At 37.1% G+C, this 21,303-nt stretch overlaps 1 protein-coding gene across 18 annotated transcripts in view; it reads left to right on the top strand.

The window, feature by feature from the left end:
- The window catches only part of LOC108140489 (heterogeneous nuclear ribonucleoprotein R), a 53,761-nt gene extending 33,157 nt beyond the window's left edge, over nt 1–20,604 (top strand). For 3 of the 18 annotated variants that reach the window (XM_017263241.2, XM_017263244.2, XM_017263243.2), the window contains 12 exons: nt 2,843–2,961; nt 3,027–3,348; nt 3,447–3,688; nt 4,810–4,945; nt 8,152–8,285; nt 8,346–8,474; nt 8,534–8,674; nt 8,739–8,845; nt 9,273–9,394; nt 13,163–13,424; nt 15,373–15,795; nt 15,861–16,296. In XM_017263241.2, the coding sequence (XP_017118730.1) occupies nt 2,843–2,961; nt 3,027–3,348; nt 3,447–3,688; nt 4,810–4,945; nt 8,152–8,285; nt 8,346–8,474; nt 8,534–8,674; nt 8,739–8,845; nt 9,273–9,394; nt 13,163–13,424; nt 15,373–15,795; nt 15,861–16,056 (2,333 nt within the window). In that variant the 3' untranslated portion in view covers nt 16,057–16,296. Of the gene's footprint in view, nt 1–1,050; nt 1,367–2,842; nt 2,962–3,026; nt 3,349–3,446; nt 3,689–4,809; nt 4,946–8,151; nt 8,286–8,345; nt 8,475–8,533; nt 8,675–8,738; nt 8,846–9,272; nt 9,395–10,912; nt 11,185–13,162; nt 13,425–15,372; nt 15,796–15,860; nt 16,297–16,696 lie in introns of those variants that run through there. The other 15 variants (XM_017263242.2, XM_017263239.2, XM_017263247.2 and 12 more) reach the window with 15 other exon arrangements.
- The last annotated feature ends 699 nt before the right edge of the window (nt 20,605–21,303 follow it).

Genomic DNA, 21,303 nt, shown 5'->3' with positions numbered 1-21,303 from the left:
GGATATGCCTGAATGTGTATGTTTGCGCATATCGCCGGCATCAACATCAAATTTATTGAGGTAGTTGCCATGCGGCCACGGCAAACAAAACGAACATGCTAAAAGAAATGTTCTTTAACATGCAAACGTTTCTTTGTTTTTCCATTTTTTTGTTATTACTACTTCTTTTATGTGCGGAATGGACAGAGTTGCCACTGCCGCCGGGTCAAACAAGCGACTACCCTGTTGCCATAACAAACATGCATAAAAAATGATGACACGGGCAGCAAACAAGCAGAAAATAGCAAGTGTTGCAATTGAAAGCGCTTTTTTAGGCCAGCCTACGTTAGGGGAAGTCACCTGAATAGCTCCACTTTCTGGCCTTTGGACTGAATGAGCCGTGTCCTTAAACTGGTGTCCTTTTCTGCAGGCCACACAACATACACACTGCGGGAGGGCCAGGCTTTAGGCAGGACCATGGCAACTCTGCGTATACGGATTGCCCTTTCCTTTTACCGATATTTCGTTGCAATCCTAATGGAATTTCCTGCGTTGTTGTCTACTCCTTTCAACTGGCCTCATATCCATTGGCCGTGTTTATTATTCATTTCCTTGCAGGGCCTCGATGGGGCGCTTTTCCTGCACATTTTCATGGCACTCCCCGGTGCTTGGCCTTTTGTGAGCTTCCCTGCGGTTGTCGCCAACACTTTCCACTTACAGCTCGCTGCGTTTCGCGCCCAACAAGTCTACAAATATAAATATATATACATGTTGTACATGCTCCATATACATAGGTTCTCGTATTGGGAAAATAAAGAGGAGAGGAGGTCTGTTATTGTTGTCACGGGCTGACTGGTTCCGTTTATTGTTATAGCGCACATTGCATTCTGTTGCTGCAAAACTGCTGCAGTTGTCATAAATATCTGGCAGGCTTTAGTCTAAATACTTGCTAAAGGATTGCCACCTAGCCACCTACCCCAACATCGAATCGTAGTTGGCTCTATAAGGCAACTGTCAAATGTCATTCGAGTATGACTTGGTGTCGGTCTCACAAATTTATTTCTATTCAGTCGTGAAAATTTTTAGCCGTCTTTCGAATCTTTTCGGAACAACTACCTTTCTGACTGTTGATTAATATTCGAAAAAGAAAAAGAAAAAACGCATAGATAATAAAATTCTGAAATTATAACAACACACATTAATTGCAAGCGAAATTCCAAGTCATCGAAGGAAATTTAAAAATTCTTTAATTGTTGTTGAACGCCTGTGATTTCCGAAATGGAGCCCGATGTTCAGAAGGATGCAGGAGGTGGCGAGTCCCCGATCCGCAGGCTTCGTAAGACCCGCTCTGCGATAACGATTCTTAGCCCAATGGCCACTTCCAGCAGTGAGTATGTCCAAGCGGCCCCGATTTCAATCGAAAAGTATTTCAATGTCAGTGAAAACGAATTAGATGGCATACAAAATTCGCAATAAACCTACTGATTGAAGAGGAGAAAGAACTAGGGACAGAGAGACGGGGAGACGGGGAGAGAGCAACAAACAAAAAGCGTAACGATAGAAAAAATTTCAGAAATGTTCGGGCTAGCTCATAATTTAGTGGGTCGCTGGTTGCGTTGCCTCTCCCGTTCTTTTTGCGATAGAGCTGCTGATATTTTGCACATGTTACGCAATTATCGCTCTTGACTAGTTGGTGAGGTCCCATTCGCCGCCCCACCCCTTGCCCCTCATTTCTATTTCGTTTCTGTGTTCTCTTGCTTCGTTTTTTGTTTGAACGTCAAACACACACGCATACACACGCCGACATACGTGTGAATCAAAATAGCATTTGCTGATTGTGTGACTGCTAAGGTAGATTTCTATGCTATGCGACATGTATGGGTGAACGTTTGCCACTTGACAACGAAGGAAAATTTACATTTTCATTATGAGTGTGCCATAAATATTCATTTATGATAAATTTCTAATTGCAGCTGCACTTGCATCTAAAACAGCTCATATTCTCAGTCTTTCAGCCAACTGAATTCTGCTGCAGAAATACAAAATATATGTATATCATACTGCTTCAGCATATGGAATACCTCGTGTTTTGCTAATTGTTCTTATTAAATTCTCAAATTTATAGGCATTAAAATAGATACTTTAGTAGTTACCGTATCTTACAGCTATCAGCTTACTGTCAAGTTCAATATTTAACTAGTAAAAACCAGGGGCACTTAACCCGTCAATAAAATCAGCGGTTACCATGGCAACTAATACGTCATGCTTATCAGATTTTCTTACTAGGTGAACCACAGCGCGTATACATAACGCGTCACGCACAATTCGCAAAACGCGCCTCAATTCGATTGTTTACATTTTGGTCAACACGTTTTTTTACCGCTCTCCCTTCTCTCTTCTTTTCTCTTCGGTTCACGCACTTTTCGGTGCTGATTTTAAGGCTCTTTCTCTTGATTTTCTGTCACTTCTGGATCGCCAGCTCGTGCGTTACGCATTTTGTTTGAAGTCAATGAACTTTTTCGCTTTGTTGTCTACTCTCCCATGCTCACTCTCTATTTATTTCGACATTTATCTCATTCTACAAGTGCGTGCGGCGGTGCGTAAGTTGCGAAATTTTTTTGTATTTCGCACATTCTCGCGACCTATTTTCCAAGCAGTCGCAATATGTTGCTATTTCTTAGCGTTCGTTGAACTGTACAAAGTGAGTTTATAGGTCGCTTTAAATTGTGGGTCCACATTTGGTAATATACATTTTAAGAATATCGATTAAGATTAAAAACTACGGAATTTTGATAAAATGACATGTTAATGTTATTATTTTGTGCTTGCTTTATTTATGTTTATATTTTAATTTCGCTTTCAGAAATGGCGGAGGGTAATGGCGAACTGTTAGATGACATTAATCAGAAAGCCGATGACCGTGGCGATGGCGAGCGTACAGAAGACTATCCCAAGCTGCTGGAATACGGTCTGGACAAGAAAGTGAGTGTTATTTAGGTAGTCCATAGGACAATAAGAAGCATTTCAATTGCAAAATGTTCGCTTAGGTCGCCGGTAAACTGGATGAAATTTACAAAACCGGCAAGTTGGCTCACGCCGAGCTGGACGAGCGCGCCCTGGACGCGCTCAAGGAGTTTCCCGTCGATGGTGCCTTGAATGTGCTGGGTCAGTTCCTCGAATCGAACCTGGAGCATGTTTCGAACAAGTCCGCCTACCTATGTGGCGTGATGAAGACGTACCGCCAGAAGAGTCGAGCCAGCCAACAGGGCGCGGCTGCGCCCGCCGCTGCCGTTCAGGTCAAAGGTCCCGACGAGGACAAGATCAAGAAGATCCTCGAGCGCACCGGCTACGCATTAGATGTGACGACAGGTACGAAGCAAAAAAAACTATTAAAATATAGTACTAAATTTTCCAAAACATATTCTTAAATCTATTCTCATAATTTCCATTTAATTTACCCTCGTTAGGCCAGAGAAAATACGGCGGACCGCCACCGGATTGGGAGGGAAATGTGCCGGGAAATGGTTGCGAAGTTTTCTGCGGCAAGATACCCAAGGACATGTACGAGGACGAACTGATTCCGCTCTTCGAGAACTGCGGCACAATCTGGGACCTACGCCTCATGATGGACCCAATGACGGGCACAAACCGTGGTTATGCATTTGTCACATTCACAAATCGCGAAGCGGCCGTCAATGCAGTGCGACAGGTATTTAAGCCAACCACAGACCCTTCATACCACCACCACCTCCACCAAGACCCACCCGCCCTCTCCGACCTCAATGAACCCCCCTTCAACCCCCCAAATCCCGAATCAGTTGTCCCCGCTTCAATGTTTTTTACGTATTGCTAACTCCTACGATATATACATATCCTATATATACTATATAAACATATTTAACGTATTGTATCCACATATTTTACGCTCGTGTTAAAACACATCGAAAGAAGTAGGAACAGTTATGCGGCCAAAACAAAATTGAAGCATCTAAAATTCTCCACAGCAAGACCGAAAATTACCGATATGATCTAACCGATTTGGCGCTTCTAGATCAGAGACCACAGAAATTATGCAATTTTATTTATTTTCTGTAACGCTAACTTTACCTCTGCCTTCGCTATATTCAAATTTGAACTACAGGCAACGCTATCTGTCTCACTCTCTCGCTGTCTCTCTCTACTCGATTTTTCTGTAACTTATATTATGCATGTCCCGTCTTCTATGAGTTGTAATCTTAATTTAGTAAACGAAACTCTCCAGCGCCTTTGAATCGTTTAAATTGCAAGTTTGAAAAGAGTTCTCTTTCTCTACGAATAAAATATTTGGCCTCCTCCCTGAAACAAACACTCTCCCCAGTCCTCTCTACTCTATATCTGTATTATTTTCTTTTTAGTTTGAAATTACTCTAGTACTAAGTCCAGCTATGTAGCTATCACCTTTTGTAGTCAACTAAGCAGCGTACGTTCAATCTCACTGTCTGGTTTTATTTAGACGAGCATGACCAAAATTCAGACCATGACATAGCATAGGGTGGCAAAAAAGGCCTCCGAATGTTGTCTACTGCCTTAACCAGTTAACCACTAACAAATGTTTTTCCTTTAACATTTCCAAACTGAAACTCAACCGAAATTCTACGCGGCCCGCTTCGAAATTGGTAAACAAATAAAATGTTTAACAAACCTTAACTTTTTATTTAACCCCTCCCTATTCTTATTATAACCCTTATTTGCCTTAGTTCAAAATTATTTATTAGTTATGATTTTATTAATTTATTATTAACATTGAATTGGTATTAAAAGAATCGTTTTACCTTCCCTCCCACAATCTAGCTCGATAATCACGAAATAAAACCCGGCAAGTGTCTGAAAATAAATATAAGCGTACCGAATCTGCGCCTTTTTGTAGGCAATATTCCCAAGTCAAAGGGCAAAGATGAAATTTTAGAGGAATTTGGTAAACTTACAGGTAAATTGACAAACACGACATTAACCAAAAATCTATTTTAAATTACCTTCACTGGAGTTGCGTTTCGCAGCTTCACAATCGGCATTTAAACTGTAAACAAAAATCCAATTGGCTAAACCAACAGAAATTGGCTTATTGCGAAAGTAAGACTGTTATGCTAGGTTAGAAAGGGTCTTAGGATTTTAAAATTCAGTTTATTTTATATGTATGTTTTTGTTTCAACTCATCCTTACTATTCACCCTCAACCTCAAGCCATCCAAACACCCGCCATTGCCATCTCAACACTTCGGAAAAAATAGAAAAGTGTTCTTCCCTGAAACCAAAAATCGAGACACTCTTTTCAAATGTGCCATCGCTCCATGGTAGAAATCGAACCACAAACATCGTCGGGTGCATATTTCTCAGTTTCATCATATGTATATGTTGCCTCATATATAGCACAACACTCACACAATCACACCGACACATACATACCCACATAGATACAGCGACACGCCCATTTGTCTCATTGCCATTCGTTACAAGCTTGGATTGTCGTATAAGAATATTTCTTTTCAACTTATTTACATAATATCTCCAGTCATTAACTTTGCCTACAAAAAAAAGAACAAACAAAAAATATTCAAATTTTTAAATTTTTTACCAAATTGTTATGCATTCCAAAACTTTGTTTCCTTTATGTTCTATCAATAGTAATAACACAGTAGGAAAACAGGCTCTAAAAATCAAAATATTAAGTATACGCCGTGTGCCAGCTAGAAAGTCATTTCAAGTGAAATTAATAAGGTAAGATCGTCGCATTTGACTTTCTAGCTGCATAGAGCCAAAGCAGTTCCCCGTTTTTTTTTATTTCGAAGTAATTATTCCGCATAGTAAGTACTAGTACTGGTAGTGACAACGAATAATCCACATCAAATCAACTGGAATTTAGCTAAAGAACAACCCTTATTTTTGAGTAAATTCATTTTTTATTTGGCACGCAATACAAAATATAAACAAGTTACTGAAGTTTAGATTATAGAACTCCACACCTTCTCCCACCCATGAGAATTACTATCAAACACGATCACTCATTCTTCCACCTTTGAAACCACAAACCCGATACCAAATCAATCCAAAATCAAATCGCAGTACCAATGAACTACAAATTTTTCATAGCAAATCAAAATTTTCTTTTGTTTTGTGTGAACTTTTAAACAATTGCAGCTAAATGATTTTGAAATTCGGAAAGGCAAAAAGATTGGTGTTACGATATCATTTAACAATCACCGGCTATTTGTCGGCAATATACCTAAGAATAGAGATCGCGACGAATTAATTGAGGAATTTTCAAAACATGCACGTAAGTGATCCAAAAACCAACAGCAACCACAAACAAAGCAAAAGACCCCCAAAAAACTAGCCAAGCACCACCAACCCCAATTGGCTACCAGAATTGGCCAACCTTAATTACTTGTATTTAATCCCATAAAATGTTTTTAGGGGCGATACTTGCAGAATTAAAAAGCGCATGGAAGCCTACGAAATGAAGTATCAATTGGATTTTTGTTTTGCAATTTTCGCTTTTAAAATGCTATACCCCCCAAAAAAATTGCAAATTATCAATCACTAAAACCTCCCCACAAAATTGAAACATTCTGACAAGTGACCAAAGAAAGGGACATAGCTTTTCACTAAACTAAAGCTATGACCTTGAGTCGATTGCATTTTACTCTCACACTCATTTTATGTAGCGTAAATGGCGCTGTTAGTAAATACAACAAAAAATTAATTGTTCTTTACTTTTCCTTTGATTAACATTCCAATTTTTAAATGTGCCCAATTTGTTGACATTGAAAACCTGTAGCTTAACAATTCGCTAACCAAAACATTTTGAATATTTTTGAAAAACAAAAAAAAATAATAAAGGGATAAACCTAGTTTTTGTTTTAGTACAGATATATATCATATACACATAGATAATAATAAACGGCGCACACAAACCAAAACCAAACCAAACCAAACCGAAATGCGATCCCTTCCCAAAAACCAAAAAAATATGAAACCGTAATTCGTCTACTCAAATCGATATGTTTTGGCCTATACATATTGAAAATATGAAATTCATTTATTTAATGACTGGAGACAACAAGCCTTAAAAATGAACTCATTTTACTCTAACTCTCTCTGTATCTATCTTTCACATAAGCGCTACTTCCCCGAGCAATTGATGCAAACGAATCGACGAGAAAATAAGCCAAATTCAAAATCCAATATCCAATATCCATATTTCGTTGTTACGTTATTGTTCTCTATCTCTACCGATCTCTCGTTGTATCTCAGTGTACACACAATTTCTCTATATATCTTAATCTGTCTAACTCTGGCTATGTTTGTGTATAGTTTTCCCGTTATCGTTTCCATTACTCCAAACGAAAAATAAATCCAAGCTCAGTGTGTGCTCTACTTCGTGTTGTATTTTTGGTTAATTTCTTTTACATTCCTATTTTAATTGCAACATGTACTATATATAAACAAACAAACAACAACAATAGCAACAGAGGTTTTTTAAGTGTTTTTCTAAATGTGTGTTTCATTTTACATTACTCTCTATACGTACTACATATCCTACTTATTGTTATTCCCCCGCTCTGTGTAATACTTTCTCTAAATCTGAAAACCCTGCATACACAAAACCGAAAATATTATTAGCTTAGCGCATTCAATTATTCAAAAATATTTCAAAAAGTTAAGCAGCAAGCAGCAATTGTTGGCATTGGTTTTCAAAATCATCTAATTCGCTCTACATGTTATAGGGAGACTCCGATTACAGAAACACTCATTATTTTACATAGCAAACAAGAACAAGAAACAAGAAACGCGAGCGCTTGGAGCCGCGCCCGCTTGTCATGTAAAATTTTGTGCATTTCTGTATGAATATAAATATATAATTCAGTATTCCACCTATTTATAAATACTCGCCAAGAGTGCGTCTCAGTGTCTTATCACCTGTACTCTCAAACATTCTCGCACACAAAAACAAACGCCAGCCAATACCGATACAGATACAAATACTTTTTTGTTGTATTACTTTCGTTTCAATTTTTACATATGCAACCAACTAATCATATTGCATTCGAATTGATAACACGATTTATACTTACCGTACTCAAATGACAATTTTCTTTATTTATAAATAAACCTGATCCCGAATCTGAACCTATAGCTGGCCTTTACGAGGTAATCATATACAGTTCGCCAGATGATAAGAAAAAGAATCGTGGCTTCTGTTTTCTCGAATACGAGTCACACAAGGCGGCATCTTTGGCCAAACGAAGACTTGGCACAGGTAGAATTAAGGTGAGTCCACAAAAATCTTCCGTTATATACAAAATGCTAAGAAAGTGTTCTATTTTTCAGGTATGGGGATGTGATATAATAGTCGACTGGGCCGATCCACAGGAGGAGCCGGATGAACAAACTATGTCCAAGGTTAAAGTTCTTTATGTGCGAAATCTAACCCAGGACGTCTCAGAGGATAAGCTGAAGGTAGTACCAGTGGCAAAGCTAGTTACCAAATATAGTTTAATGGTTTTTACTATCAACAGGAGCAATTTGAGCAATATGGAAAGGTGGAACGCGTTAAGAAAATAAAAGACTATGCCTTTATACACTTTGAGGATCGTGATAGCGCCGTCGAAGCTATGCGTGGCCTTAATGGCAAGGAGATCGGCGCCTCGAATATTGAGGTAAGTCGGTTGCAAACAAAATCTGAGACATACTTCTAACATTATGTACTTGCAATTCTTGAAGGTCTCTCTCGCCAAACCTCCCTCAGACAAAAAGAAAAAGGAGGAGATTCTGCGGGCTCGTGAGCGCCGTATGATGCAAATGATGCAAGCGCGTCCCGGGATCGTGGGGTAAGTACTTCGAGCCCCGACACTTATAGTCTCACCCCCAATTGCTTCACATGAAAAACTTGTCTAGCACAGCAAAACCTACAAAAGCACAGATTGGCGCAAAATTCTAAAATATAATTCAAATAAACTACAAGTGCATTTAATGCACTCCATTGGGCACGTTAGATTTCGGCTAAATCCAAATTGAAAATGTCTGTTTGCTTCCAAGTCGCCACCATTTAAAGCAGTCAATTATACTTATATTTTATTATTGTTTTCTTTCTTTTTTTGACAATTGCCCGCCACGCGAATGAACTTCACCCCAACATACTTTGTTGTCCCCCCGCACACAACACCAAAAACCGAAAATCAAAAACCATAACCGAAAACCGAAAACCAAACAACTTATATTAAATGCCATCTCCGTGTGTGGGATTACCTTGTAAAGATTTGAAACCTTGTCTCCATACAGAAATCTGTCGCCGACACATCCCAGCATGATGTCCTTGACGCCCATGCGCCTGCAAGGGGCGCGCATGCCGCTGCGTACGCCGATACCTCGCGAATACGGTAAGTTTGGCAAATTCGCCAAGTGAACTTCCATGCGTATCCGTCGGATGCGATATCTAGATGTCTGTATGTATATGTATATGTATATGTATATGCATAGCCATCTGGTTATGATGTTGATGTTAATGTTGATGAGAAGAGGAGGTCGCCGCAAGCGCCTTCATTTCGGGACTCTACACAATTGAGAAAAAATACTTTATAACTTTTGTTAATTTGGTTTAGTTCTCGTAGTCAGTTAGTCAATTTGTCAGGCACACTTACGCATTTACACACACACACACATCACACTAACACCACTCATACACCTAACATTTAGCGTATTGATCGAATACTCCGATACTTTCTAGGTTCATTTTTAGTTTTAGCTCAAAGTCTAACCGAAAAAAAACCAGCAGCAGCTACTAATCCGGTCTGCAGTTTAAGCCTTAAGTTTAACGATATCATGTCCGCCATCGAACGCAACGTTTTGTTACCCTCTGTTTATCTTGATTATTGTTTTTCCTCGCCTCATCGTTTGAGTTATTTAAGGTTTAGAAAGCGCGTGCTATCCACTAACATTTGTATAATCGTCCCGTAACACACACACCACCGGCACACCACTCACCACTCACGTCACCCAAATGCCCCAAAAGTCACGCTTAGCACTGCCCTCGAGTTCCAGTCGAGTGAGAAAACGTATCCAGCTAGATCGAGATTAACCCACTAACTTTAAGATCTCTGACCATTGGCAATCAATTGAAGTAACTAGAACATAACCAAACCATTTCACTGATTTCTATTACTTTCCTCATCTTACTAATCGTAAATGTTGTTTCTTTTTTTCCGATATTCGCATTTGCAAGTTATATGTCAATGCTCTATTTATCTCCACTACAATTATTATCGCTGGTTTATTTGCATGTCCGTACTTATTTTCTTATCGATGTTGTCCAGTTTTATTTTGTTGTTTTATATTGTATAACCTGTCTTTGACTCTCCTCCCGACCCTCCGATCCGAACTCTCTGTGTCGCAAAGTGCAAGGCATCTGAAACACATAATACTCAAACCATAACCAAAGCATAGACATTAGACATTAAACCTTAAACCTTAAACGTTGTCCATAGTTGTTTACGATAATTAAATGTTGCAATTGTGTTCTCTGTGTAGCGAATGTTAAGCACCCTGTATACTGTTTGATGTTATATCACCGGTAAGTAACCCTAAGTCTCATCTACTTAAGCCACATACACATACCGATTCGTGTGTGTGTTTCAGTGTGACATCTAAACCACCAACCACCAACCACCCAACAATAACAGCCACAAACAAAACGAAACCACCAATCCATCTTTCTATCCCCTCGAGTATCTTGTTGCGTTACAGTACGCGCCCAATTCGTTGACCATTGGCAAAGTGAAACAATTGGCAGCATATAACATCGAGGAGAAGGGAGCTTTAGGGCTAGGTCCCATTGAAAATCTTCAACCCAATCCTCAGCCTAATCCCCGCCCTATACCCACCTGTACCTTCCCCTGCAGAATACGACTACGACTATTTCGGTTTCTCGGACTACCACCCGAGTTCTTATGGCGCCAACGAGTCGTTCTACGATGAGCTGTACCGTTCTTACGATGGGGACTACAATTACTATGATTTCCAGAGCGGTGCTTGCGGCGGGGGCGGTAATATGACCGGCGGTCCAGTGGTTCCGCTGCCGAACGGCAGCTCCGCCCAGAATTCACCGCTGGCCAGTGGGCAGCGATCGGCCAGATCCTCAGCAAGTGGTCCCAGCGGTTCGACGAGCTTTGTGGTGCGTTTTTACGAATCGAACTCTCATTAGATCCTCTCGAATCCGAGTACAATTTGATGAACAAGAACACATCGCACACAGAAACACAAGATTTGTAGAGTTCGTTTTGATTTATACTGATTTGTATTAGATATGCCCTCAGTTGATTGCCGCCTTCCTCTTGTAGTTTATTTCGTATTCCGTTTTAGTTTTGATTTGTTGACAAACGCTTCATTATTTGGCTTTAATTTCCCCCAAAAATATGTTTTTTTTTGTTTTCGTTTATGAAGTCAAAATTTGCACGACTCTTGCTGCCAAATTTCACCACACACCCACTACTCACCTACACCCAAAAGCCAAAACACAATATGCACACCATGCCACGCCCGTGCACGCCCATTGCCGGAACAAGGATTATTTGTTGCTTGTTTTCGCATTGTTTTGCTTTACCCATGGAAACATCCAATAATTTAAGGACTCGACGCGCGCCACGCCGCAATCGAAAAACTAACAATCGGTGCTTTATTACGCTTATCTTATGCTTTTGCTTGTACGTATACCCGCTTATTTATTTATATTTAATTGCACCATCCATCGCCAGGCTGAAGTAACTATTAATTATCTATTTATGAGCTGAATACGGCGTGCTGATGTTTTAATTTTAATTAATTTTTAGCAATTAAGTGAAGTGATTTTTATTACGATTGCGCACTCCATTGCGCCGCTTTATATTTATATTTATTTATTTTGTAACAACGCAAACGCTTTAATGTCTAAACCGATTAACCGCATTACGCTTATTGTATTCTTTTAGTTACATTATAAAACAAAAACAAATTTACAAACATGGTAAAGTTATTTTTTGAATATTGTGTCAATCGCAAGAGGCAAAACTTTTGTTGCTTGGACTTCAACGTTTCAAGCGCCCCAGATCCGTTGTTATAAGTATATTATAATACCCAATTGACTAGTTAAATGCTCACTCAGTTTACACATAAAACAGAGAACAGTATATATACATCTTAGTCATTTTTATATAAATAATACATACTTTATATGCATACATTTCATCGTGTATGTACAATCAAACAAACAGTTTTACACCAAGAATCTAACGCGTTTATTTCGATTTTTTTCTTTTCTTTTCTTTCTTTTTATGTGTTCTTGTTATATACTTATCTATATACAAATACAATTCATTTGTTTTTCGGTACAATATGACAAAAAACATCAAATCTTGAAAAAAAATTATATATATGTTCGTCAAAACCAAAATAAAAAAACCCACATTAAAATTACAAATTCTATCTCTGCCACCAACCTAAATCAAAATCAAAACAAAAATCAACCACCAACCAAATGACCAAATCTAAAACCAAAAACTATCGTTAACCTTTCTGACCCCCCCTATTCCGAAAACGCATCCGCACCAAATTCGAAATTCTTATCGATTCGACATTCAAAATTCCAAATCCATTCAAAAACGTACTTTTATTTTGTCTAAATCTTTCGTTCAATTCGAAATTTGAAATGACCAAATTTGACAATTATCTTGGCGATCCATATATATACAAACACATTTAATTATGTATAAAAAATGCTAATGCTATTGAAAAATTATAAACTCAAAAATTCGAACAAAAATCTCGAAACCTGAAAAACTGAAATCAAAAACGAAATCAAAACGCAAAACCAAACCAACGACCGATGGATAACCAAAAATGATGGAAAATGGAACCGAATCTGATCTGGAAATGCAAATAACACGCTCTCGAACCACGCAACACCACCACTTAAACACACAACACAAAACAACAACACACACACACACACTTGAAACACACTTATACTCTACACCACACCCACCCACAAACGCAACTAATGCATGCAATAATGACGATGATGATGATGACGCCTACCCACTGTGCCATTGAAATATGATCACGATGATGATGTGATGTAATGATGTAATGATGTGGCTGTGGATGTGGATGTGTAGGGAGTTGGTCGTGGGCCTGGAATCACAGTGCCGCGTGGCAGAGTCGTTGGCCAACGTGGCAGCATCAGTCGTCTGGGGGCCCAAACAGCGCCACAGGCGGCGGCAGCGGCAGCGGCGGCGGGACAGGCGGCGGCGGCGGTAGCTCAGCGGGGGGCCACCGGTCAGGGGGCGCCGGCAGCAACCGGGGGGGTCCGTGGGGTGGTGCCAACGCGTCCCAGCGCTCGTGGCACCCAGCACGTCAAGCCGCTACAAAATTTACCAGGTGAGCTCAACAAACAAAAAACACAAGATCGTATCTCAGTAATACACCACAACAAAAAAAAAACCGATCAACAAATAAAACCACCAATCAAATTCAAACCAAATCAAACCAAAAACCAAATCGAATCAAAAACGATACCTCCCAACAACCTGCGCCAAGTGAAACTGCATAAACAAAACCAACAACAGCGACAAACTTGAGAGAATGTATACATTGCAAGTGTCAAATTCATATAAATTAATAAGTAAAGCCAATTAAAAATGTAACATGCATACGAAATACCACCCACACCCCTACGAACACACACACACACACACACAGACACACACACATACTTATCACGCGCACAAACACCAAAACGAACATAACGAGAGATTTTAATATAGTGTGAATCCCCTCCCCCAGATCCCAAAAAAAAAGGTCACTTCAATGTCGTGTGTCTCGCATTTGTAAATGTTCTAAATGTTGTAAAGTTTTATTACCCATTCTTTAATTACTTTTTTTTTAATATTTCCATTATACTTTTTTCTTAAATGTTTCTCTTGCTGCTTACGATTGTGATGTTATTATCCATTCACTATGTTTTTCATTACTGTGTCGGCGCTGAAATGTATGCTACGATTTTTGATGCATGTCGTCCAACTGTAAGCAGCAATTGACAGCCACGCCCATTTTACACAGTCCCGCCCGCACAGACACACACACAAACATATCGCCTATGTATATGGAAAGCCATTATAACAAATTATGTAATTGTTTATACGCATATTTTCTTGGATATGTACCTAACTAAATGAGCAATGTCTGTAAACGTTTATGAATCGATTAGTATTTATGACCCCACACCCAACCACGCACAGAATATATTGTCACCTACTAACTAAGCGCCATAGAGAGAGAGTCGGGAGAGTTGAGAGGAATCCGATTAATATCCATGTCTGTTACTAACCTCCCATCGAAAGAACCCGCCGAAAGAAAAACTCCCATCCAAAATTTTGACGTACGTGTATATAATTTTTTGTGTTTTTTTTCTATCCGGCGCTGATTTGTTGCCTACCAGCCACAAATAATATACTTATACAAATGATACGCGTTTCAAGATTGACCTGATCGATTGCGATTGCACAAATCGAAATATAAAACCTTTATTTATATATTATTTATATTCTAGCCCATTAATTTAACAATATACATATAATATTTTGTGTGATTTTATGTATATCGAATTGTGAGTCTTGTTTGTTAATTATCCATCATGCTTTGCAAAGCCAAACAAAAAAAAAAAAAAAAAAAGAAAATAGTTTAGTAACCTTTACACATATTTACCCATATGACCTTATATATGTATAATATAACCAACCTTTAACATTTCATACATATCATATCCACACACAGGGTGACACCAGTACCAACTGAGATCGTTTTTTATTTACTTTATGTATAAACAAATACTAATCGATTCGTGTATTATGTTTACAACACGCACACACACCAACCAATTTTTGTTATAATTTGTTGTCAATGGAATCTATACTTGTTTATATATATATACAACTATATATAAATAGCGGAGAGCCCCAACCAGATCACGCTTTTGTGGATTGACTAACAAAAGCGTGAAGACCTCGAGAAGCACCCAATCCAGCCACAGAATACACATAAAACACAAAACACCACCACCCACCGCCCGATCACATGCTTCCGTTTTGAACTCGCTTTACATTTTTGTGGCTGTATTCGTAGATACTTTTTGTCCTTACGGAAGACACATTTTTATTTAATGTTAGAATGCTTCACACACACATGCTCATACCATATACAAACAAGCGCTTTGATTTTGATTCCACACCACTGTGTCAGCAGCTTAAACCCAAAAAGGGAAACCCAAACAAAAGCTAAAAACCAAAAACGAATACAAAACAAACCAAAAACCTAAATCTGTTTCTAGCTGGAGCTGCACTCAAGACATATATGGAGGGCAACTAAGCGTAGCGCATCGATCACCTCCTCGGTCAGCGGCAAGAGTCGCTCTCCGGTCAAGAAGCGTAAAACCCATAAGTCCCCACGTAGCAAGACCAAGTCACACAAGTCCAAGAAGCATTCCCACAAACCCAAGTCGTCTCGGCCCAAAAAAGAAAAGAAATCCAAACAGAAGTCCGTCTAAAACAATTCTGCCATTGCTAAATTCACAAAGTGGGCAATGCCCACCACACTCTGTCCCACGAAACACACCCATTTCTTTTTATCCAAAATCAAAACCAAACGAAGAATCTCGTCATTGGCATTCAAGAGAAGAAAATTCAAGAACACATCACGCCTCTCGTCTTGCAGAATCGAAATCTATAGCGCCAGATCAGATCAGTTCGGCCATGTAAACAGACCGCCCCAGCAAACACTTAACGAATAAGACCTTGCTAAATTCAAAATTTCAAACAGGGAGTGGAGAACCCCCAAGCACACTCAGCGCCAACGGCCCATTACACAGAATCTTTCAAGTACAGCGCTCTGTTACCCTTTGGTCCAGGGATCCATCGATCTGACGGCCGATTCCCATTGTGACCTTGTCCCGGTTATCGCCCATACCCATCATGTTAGCTGTGATAAACGTTCCATGTTTCATGTCAGGCGATAATATCATGTAAAATGTTTTACTTACAAAACAAGAAACCCCGTCTGGTAATTGTTAACCGCCCACACAAACACGAATATATTCTGCACACTACATCACTATCACACAATCCAAACACTATGTATTTATGTACATGTAATCATGTCCCCAAGTCCCTGGCGTTATGTCGAATTAACACGATTACCCACATTTGTGATGTGTAAAACCAATGATGAGATAAATTAAACGAACAAAAATATCAAATGCGTTGTCTTTAATTGTTTTTTTTGGAAATCACTCCAGCCGCCCCCTCACTTTCAAAGCAAATTCAAAATGGACGAAAATATCATCATGAAATTGTGCTACTAAAACAACTAACACAACGTCAAGAAATCCCCATTCGAACCATAGACCAGTTGAACTTAATCCGATCAAAAACGACCAACTACCAAACAAAAAAATAATAGCAACAACTTTGAACCATTTTTGTATTAACAGAATTTTTAACTCTCTTTCTCTTTTTTTTCTTTCGAAAAACACCTTTACCACCCACCCAAAAACACACAACAACTACAACCACAACGCACACCCAAACCGAATGCCTCTCAAACAACGACAACAAACAACCACCGACACCTTCATTGTTGCGGTCACCAATCTGCAGTAGTCGGTAAACGTAAGTTCGATGGAGGTCACCAAAATCCGGCAGATGTTAAGCGACGTTACCCGAGCGGTTTAATAGGAAATGGCGGCAGTTGGGGCAGTTTACCGCTACCACAGCAACCTTTAGGCACCAATGGTGAACAGTGGTACATGGATACGTTTTCGGCATGGAGTTAAAACCACACAGCAACAGCAACCACCACAACAACAACAACAGCAACCCAATTGAAATCAGTTAAAGCATCATTAACAACAACAACAACAGCAGCAACACAAGGAAGTTACAACCACAAATATTCATTTTCTCCGAGCAACATCCTGGAGAAAAAACCTTCGCGTCATAGTAAACACAAAAATAGCAACCATTCTTAACAAGCAATAAATTTAATTTCAACAAATTATATAAAGTATAAGAAATACAATTAGCCACAATTCAAAAGCATTGTTTAGAGACTCGTTTCGATCTTAGTTCTTTTGCTATGAACGCCGTAGATTGCGTCCTCTAAATAACTATAATAACAAATCAAGAAATCAGCAATAGCAGCAACAAATATGTCGAGTAGAGTATATGTATTGTATGTAATCACTTTAAAAATAGCCTTTGCAGCGACAGCATTTTAAACGAAGAGATTTCATTTAGCGAAACAAGTTTAGCAGATTTTCCCAAACCAATTTTAAAAAGCATCAGCCTCAAAACTTAGATAAACCAAAGTCAAATCGTTTTAAAGTTCACAAAAAATATAAGAAAAATTTGTCTCATAGCGTTTTTAACTCAAAATTGCAACAATAATTGATCATATATAGCAAAACGTATATGAAAATAAAAAAAAAATGAAATATATTTATCTATAACTATATAGAGAGAGCAGTCTAAGCCCATACAAATTGATTTTAAATCTTAAGCAGCATGTAGCACCCCTTTTATACATTGAAAAAGCGTAAGCAACCAAATTCAAAATCATTTTACAATATTTACATGGGCATCGGAAAGTTGACATTTTAGACAGCCAATTTCTTCTTTTGTATATAGCCAATAGAAAGTTGGCAAGCGCTGAAGCTAGTAATATGGGAAACCCAGACATATATACACGAGATCAAGCTCAGATGAATTGAAAAACTGTTTAATATTCTAAGAACACCAGAAAACATCAAATTGAAAAGCAAAGCTTAGTGAAGAAACATTGACTGACAAAAATAAAGAAAACAAAAAACAAATTATAAATTAGATCGAATGAGTTGATATGAGAACGATAAGCAAATACAAAAATTAAAACGCAGCCAGCATTATTATATAATGCGACTGGCGACGGCAACTGGCAAGACTTTCTGCATAAATTTGAAAACAAACTATTTTTTAACGACGTAAGTTTTAGGCAACTTCAAATCAATTATCTGTCAGAAGTAAAAAACAAAATATGTAGAGCTAAGTAATTGCACACATACAAAACTACACTTAAAACTCACTGATAATACTGATAAGCAGATTAAAATCGCAAATCAACAAGAAATTTGACTAGTGTCTGCAAATCGAAGCAACGAATTAGGAAGAAAACATATAGACGCGGAGACAACACATCACAAACAGTAAAAAGTAATGAACCTAATAATAAAGTTGATTATAAATTTTAATACCCATAACTCATACTTAACATTAACACTTGTAACGAGTACGATTAAACAATGTTGGAAAAAAACACGCCAACAAAACTATAAAATCAATTAGCCAACTCTCAAGTGCGTATTAGCAGCAATCCTAAACCATTCAAAGCTAAGAAATTCTATTTAAAATCCACTAATCTTATATCGAATTCAGATTAAAGTCTTTTCCCACTTTCATTTACTCATCTATAACTGCTACGCACACAGATAATACGGAAGAGAACACAGCCCTAAGCTAAAATAATAAATATACCAAGTTGACTTGCGAAAACTTAACTAGCTCCATGCCTATAAAAAAGAAACGCCACACACGTGTCAAAATACGTATATGTAGGGAAAATTTATGAAACAAAAACTTGCCCGTTTACTTTCTGTTTTGCAAAATTTTAAGAAAAATTATTTTGGTTGAACAACAATTCTGCCGTTTACGTTTCCGCTATTGCTAGATCTCAAGTAAAGCAAAAAGTTAATTAATATATATAAATGTATAAAACAAAAATATATAAATTAGTTTTAAACTAACGAAAGAATACTTCCAATTTTGAACTCAAGTATAAAGCAAAATACAAACTGTTGGCAGTTAATGAAGGACGCGTGTGTTTTAAAACGTATCTATGAACATTGTTCAGCATAAGCCTAAAAACAATAACTTTTTTAAATTTAAAAATACACATACACAGACACACACCAAGCAGTTGCCTAAAGTAAAAAAAAAAAAAAACAAAAACAAATAATGAATACATGAATTAAAACTTGCGCAAAATTTGCAAACCAGCAAAGAACTTTAAATACATAATATTAGCCACAAACAATAAGAGAACATATACAACAAATTCTAAATGACCATAGTTAAGCTTAAATTTAATAAGATTCACATACACACACACACACATATATACACATAATTATTAAAATAAAGTAAACTGTCGTTGTAGGGGATGAGAAGTGTGCGCCATTTTCTAACTACAATAACAAGAGAACAAAATTACTAAAATATTTACCCACTTTTTATTTTTGATAAGTTTTCCTATGAATTTTCTTAAACATTTTACTGTTTTGTTGAGAGAGCATTTCATGCAATTGCAATTGATTGTTGCCTTCGAAAAAGAGAGGGAGAAATAATTTTAAAACTTTAATAATTTTTTTCTTTAAACACACACAAACACAACAAATAAATTAATTTTATAAGAAAGTGAATTAAAAGAAACTATAACGCCGCGTCTTTTTGCATGCAAAATTTTCGATTTTTCGCCCTAGAAATTTCCACATTTGGTGACTTAAAACCTTTGAACCCGATTCAAATTGCAAATATATAAATATAATTAATTTTAACAATTTGTTTAATTCGATAACTGTACTGATTTTATATTGTTTTAAATTTGTAATTTAATTTGTAAGTTTTTATTGTTAATGTGTTTTTTCTATTGTAAACTAAAACTAAACTAAATCTATAATCCAATTGGCAAATTGTTACACAATCCGTTTAAGTTTACCGATTTCGTCGATTCAAAAATTGAGAATTTATCTAGAAACCATTTCTTTGGAAGCCCAATATTTTCCTTCAACCCCACCCACCCCGAAGCCTTAACCCCCAACACCCTTAATTGTGTTAAATATTGTAATTTGTAATTTTTGTTTTAATTTTTCGGGAAAGCAAAAACGTTTGGCAAAATTAGTTTATAATTTGAATATTTAGTTTTGTTTGTGCGCTTAAGTTTTCAATAGTATGTTATATATATTAAACTATGAATATTAATTTTTAGCAAAATATTTTTACGACCTAACATAAATCACTAATGTTAAATACTTAAAGAACTAATTTGTTTAGCTGTTTAATTGGTTTAAAATTTTTCTGTATTGTGAAGAGGAGCGCAAACAAAATTTATCTTTGGTCTATTAACAATAACAATAACTGTATACGTGTGTAAATTTCAACCTTCAACAAAAGCAACACAATACTGAAAATAAAATAGAAATAAAGTCGAAAGGAATCATGAAAGAAAGCAAAGTGGACAACAAAATTGCAAACTGCGCATGGAAACTGAGCGAAAAAAATGAAAAACTTTACATGAATTGTGATGATGCAAAGGCAAGATTTAATCATAATTACTAAATCTATATACAATAAATATATATCTTTCTCTATAAATATATATATTTGAGTATATAATGTAAATGTAGGCGTAGGAGTGTATAATCTAACTTTACTTTTAAACAGACTGCGTACGTATTAAAAATTTTTAAAATTAATTTGTGTAAAATGTTTTAAGTTTTGAAAAATTGGCAAATAAAGAAAACAATAAAAATTAATAAATCAAAAACATGATCGTATTGTAAATTGAAATATACAACCTATTTCGACCTATTCCAAATTACCTTTTTTTTAAACCTTTTCAGCAATCAAAATCTTTTTATGTATATTTCAAGAATCGGCTTAAAGCAAGCGCAACTGTTTATAAAGAAAAATGAAGGACATTGGCAGTGGATGCAAGGATCTGAGAGCTTTGGAAAGTTTCCAAGATTGTTTCTTCTTAAACACACAAAAAAAAACATGAATTGTATGAGGACAATATCTGTTTCAAACATACACACACGTTAGGATTAGCTTCTCTTAGACCATTCTTGTTTTATTTTTAAATTTATAGTTTGTGTGTGTTTTCTTTACTTTCTTTTTAATTACATATATAACCATTTTTATACATGATTGATTAAAACTCTTTTATAAACTACCTATTGATATACATCACAAAACATTTGCATACATACCACACGTATGAAAGGGATTCATAAACCGTGAACGTAACGTCGCCAATTATTACGAAATAAAAAAAAAAACAAATGGAAATTAAATAATAAAAACAATCAGAATTCATCGTAGAGGAAGGCCGAATGTGAGAAAAATGGGAGAACAACTTTTACGTCTTAATAAACAATTATTGTTAACGAAGA

Source organism: Drosophila elegans, unplaced genomic scaffold (genome assembly GCF_018152505.1).
Source record: "Drosophila elegans isolate 14027-0461.03 unplaced genomic scaffold, ASM1815250v1 contig_476, whole genome shotgun sequence".
In the NCBI taxonomy this organism is placed as follows: Eukaryota; Metazoa; Arthropoda; class Insecta; order Diptera; family Drosophilidae; genus Drosophila; species Drosophila elegans.
The sequence above is the reverse complement of the archived record's forward strand: the minus strand, read 5'-3'. Positions and strand labels throughout refer to the sequence as shown.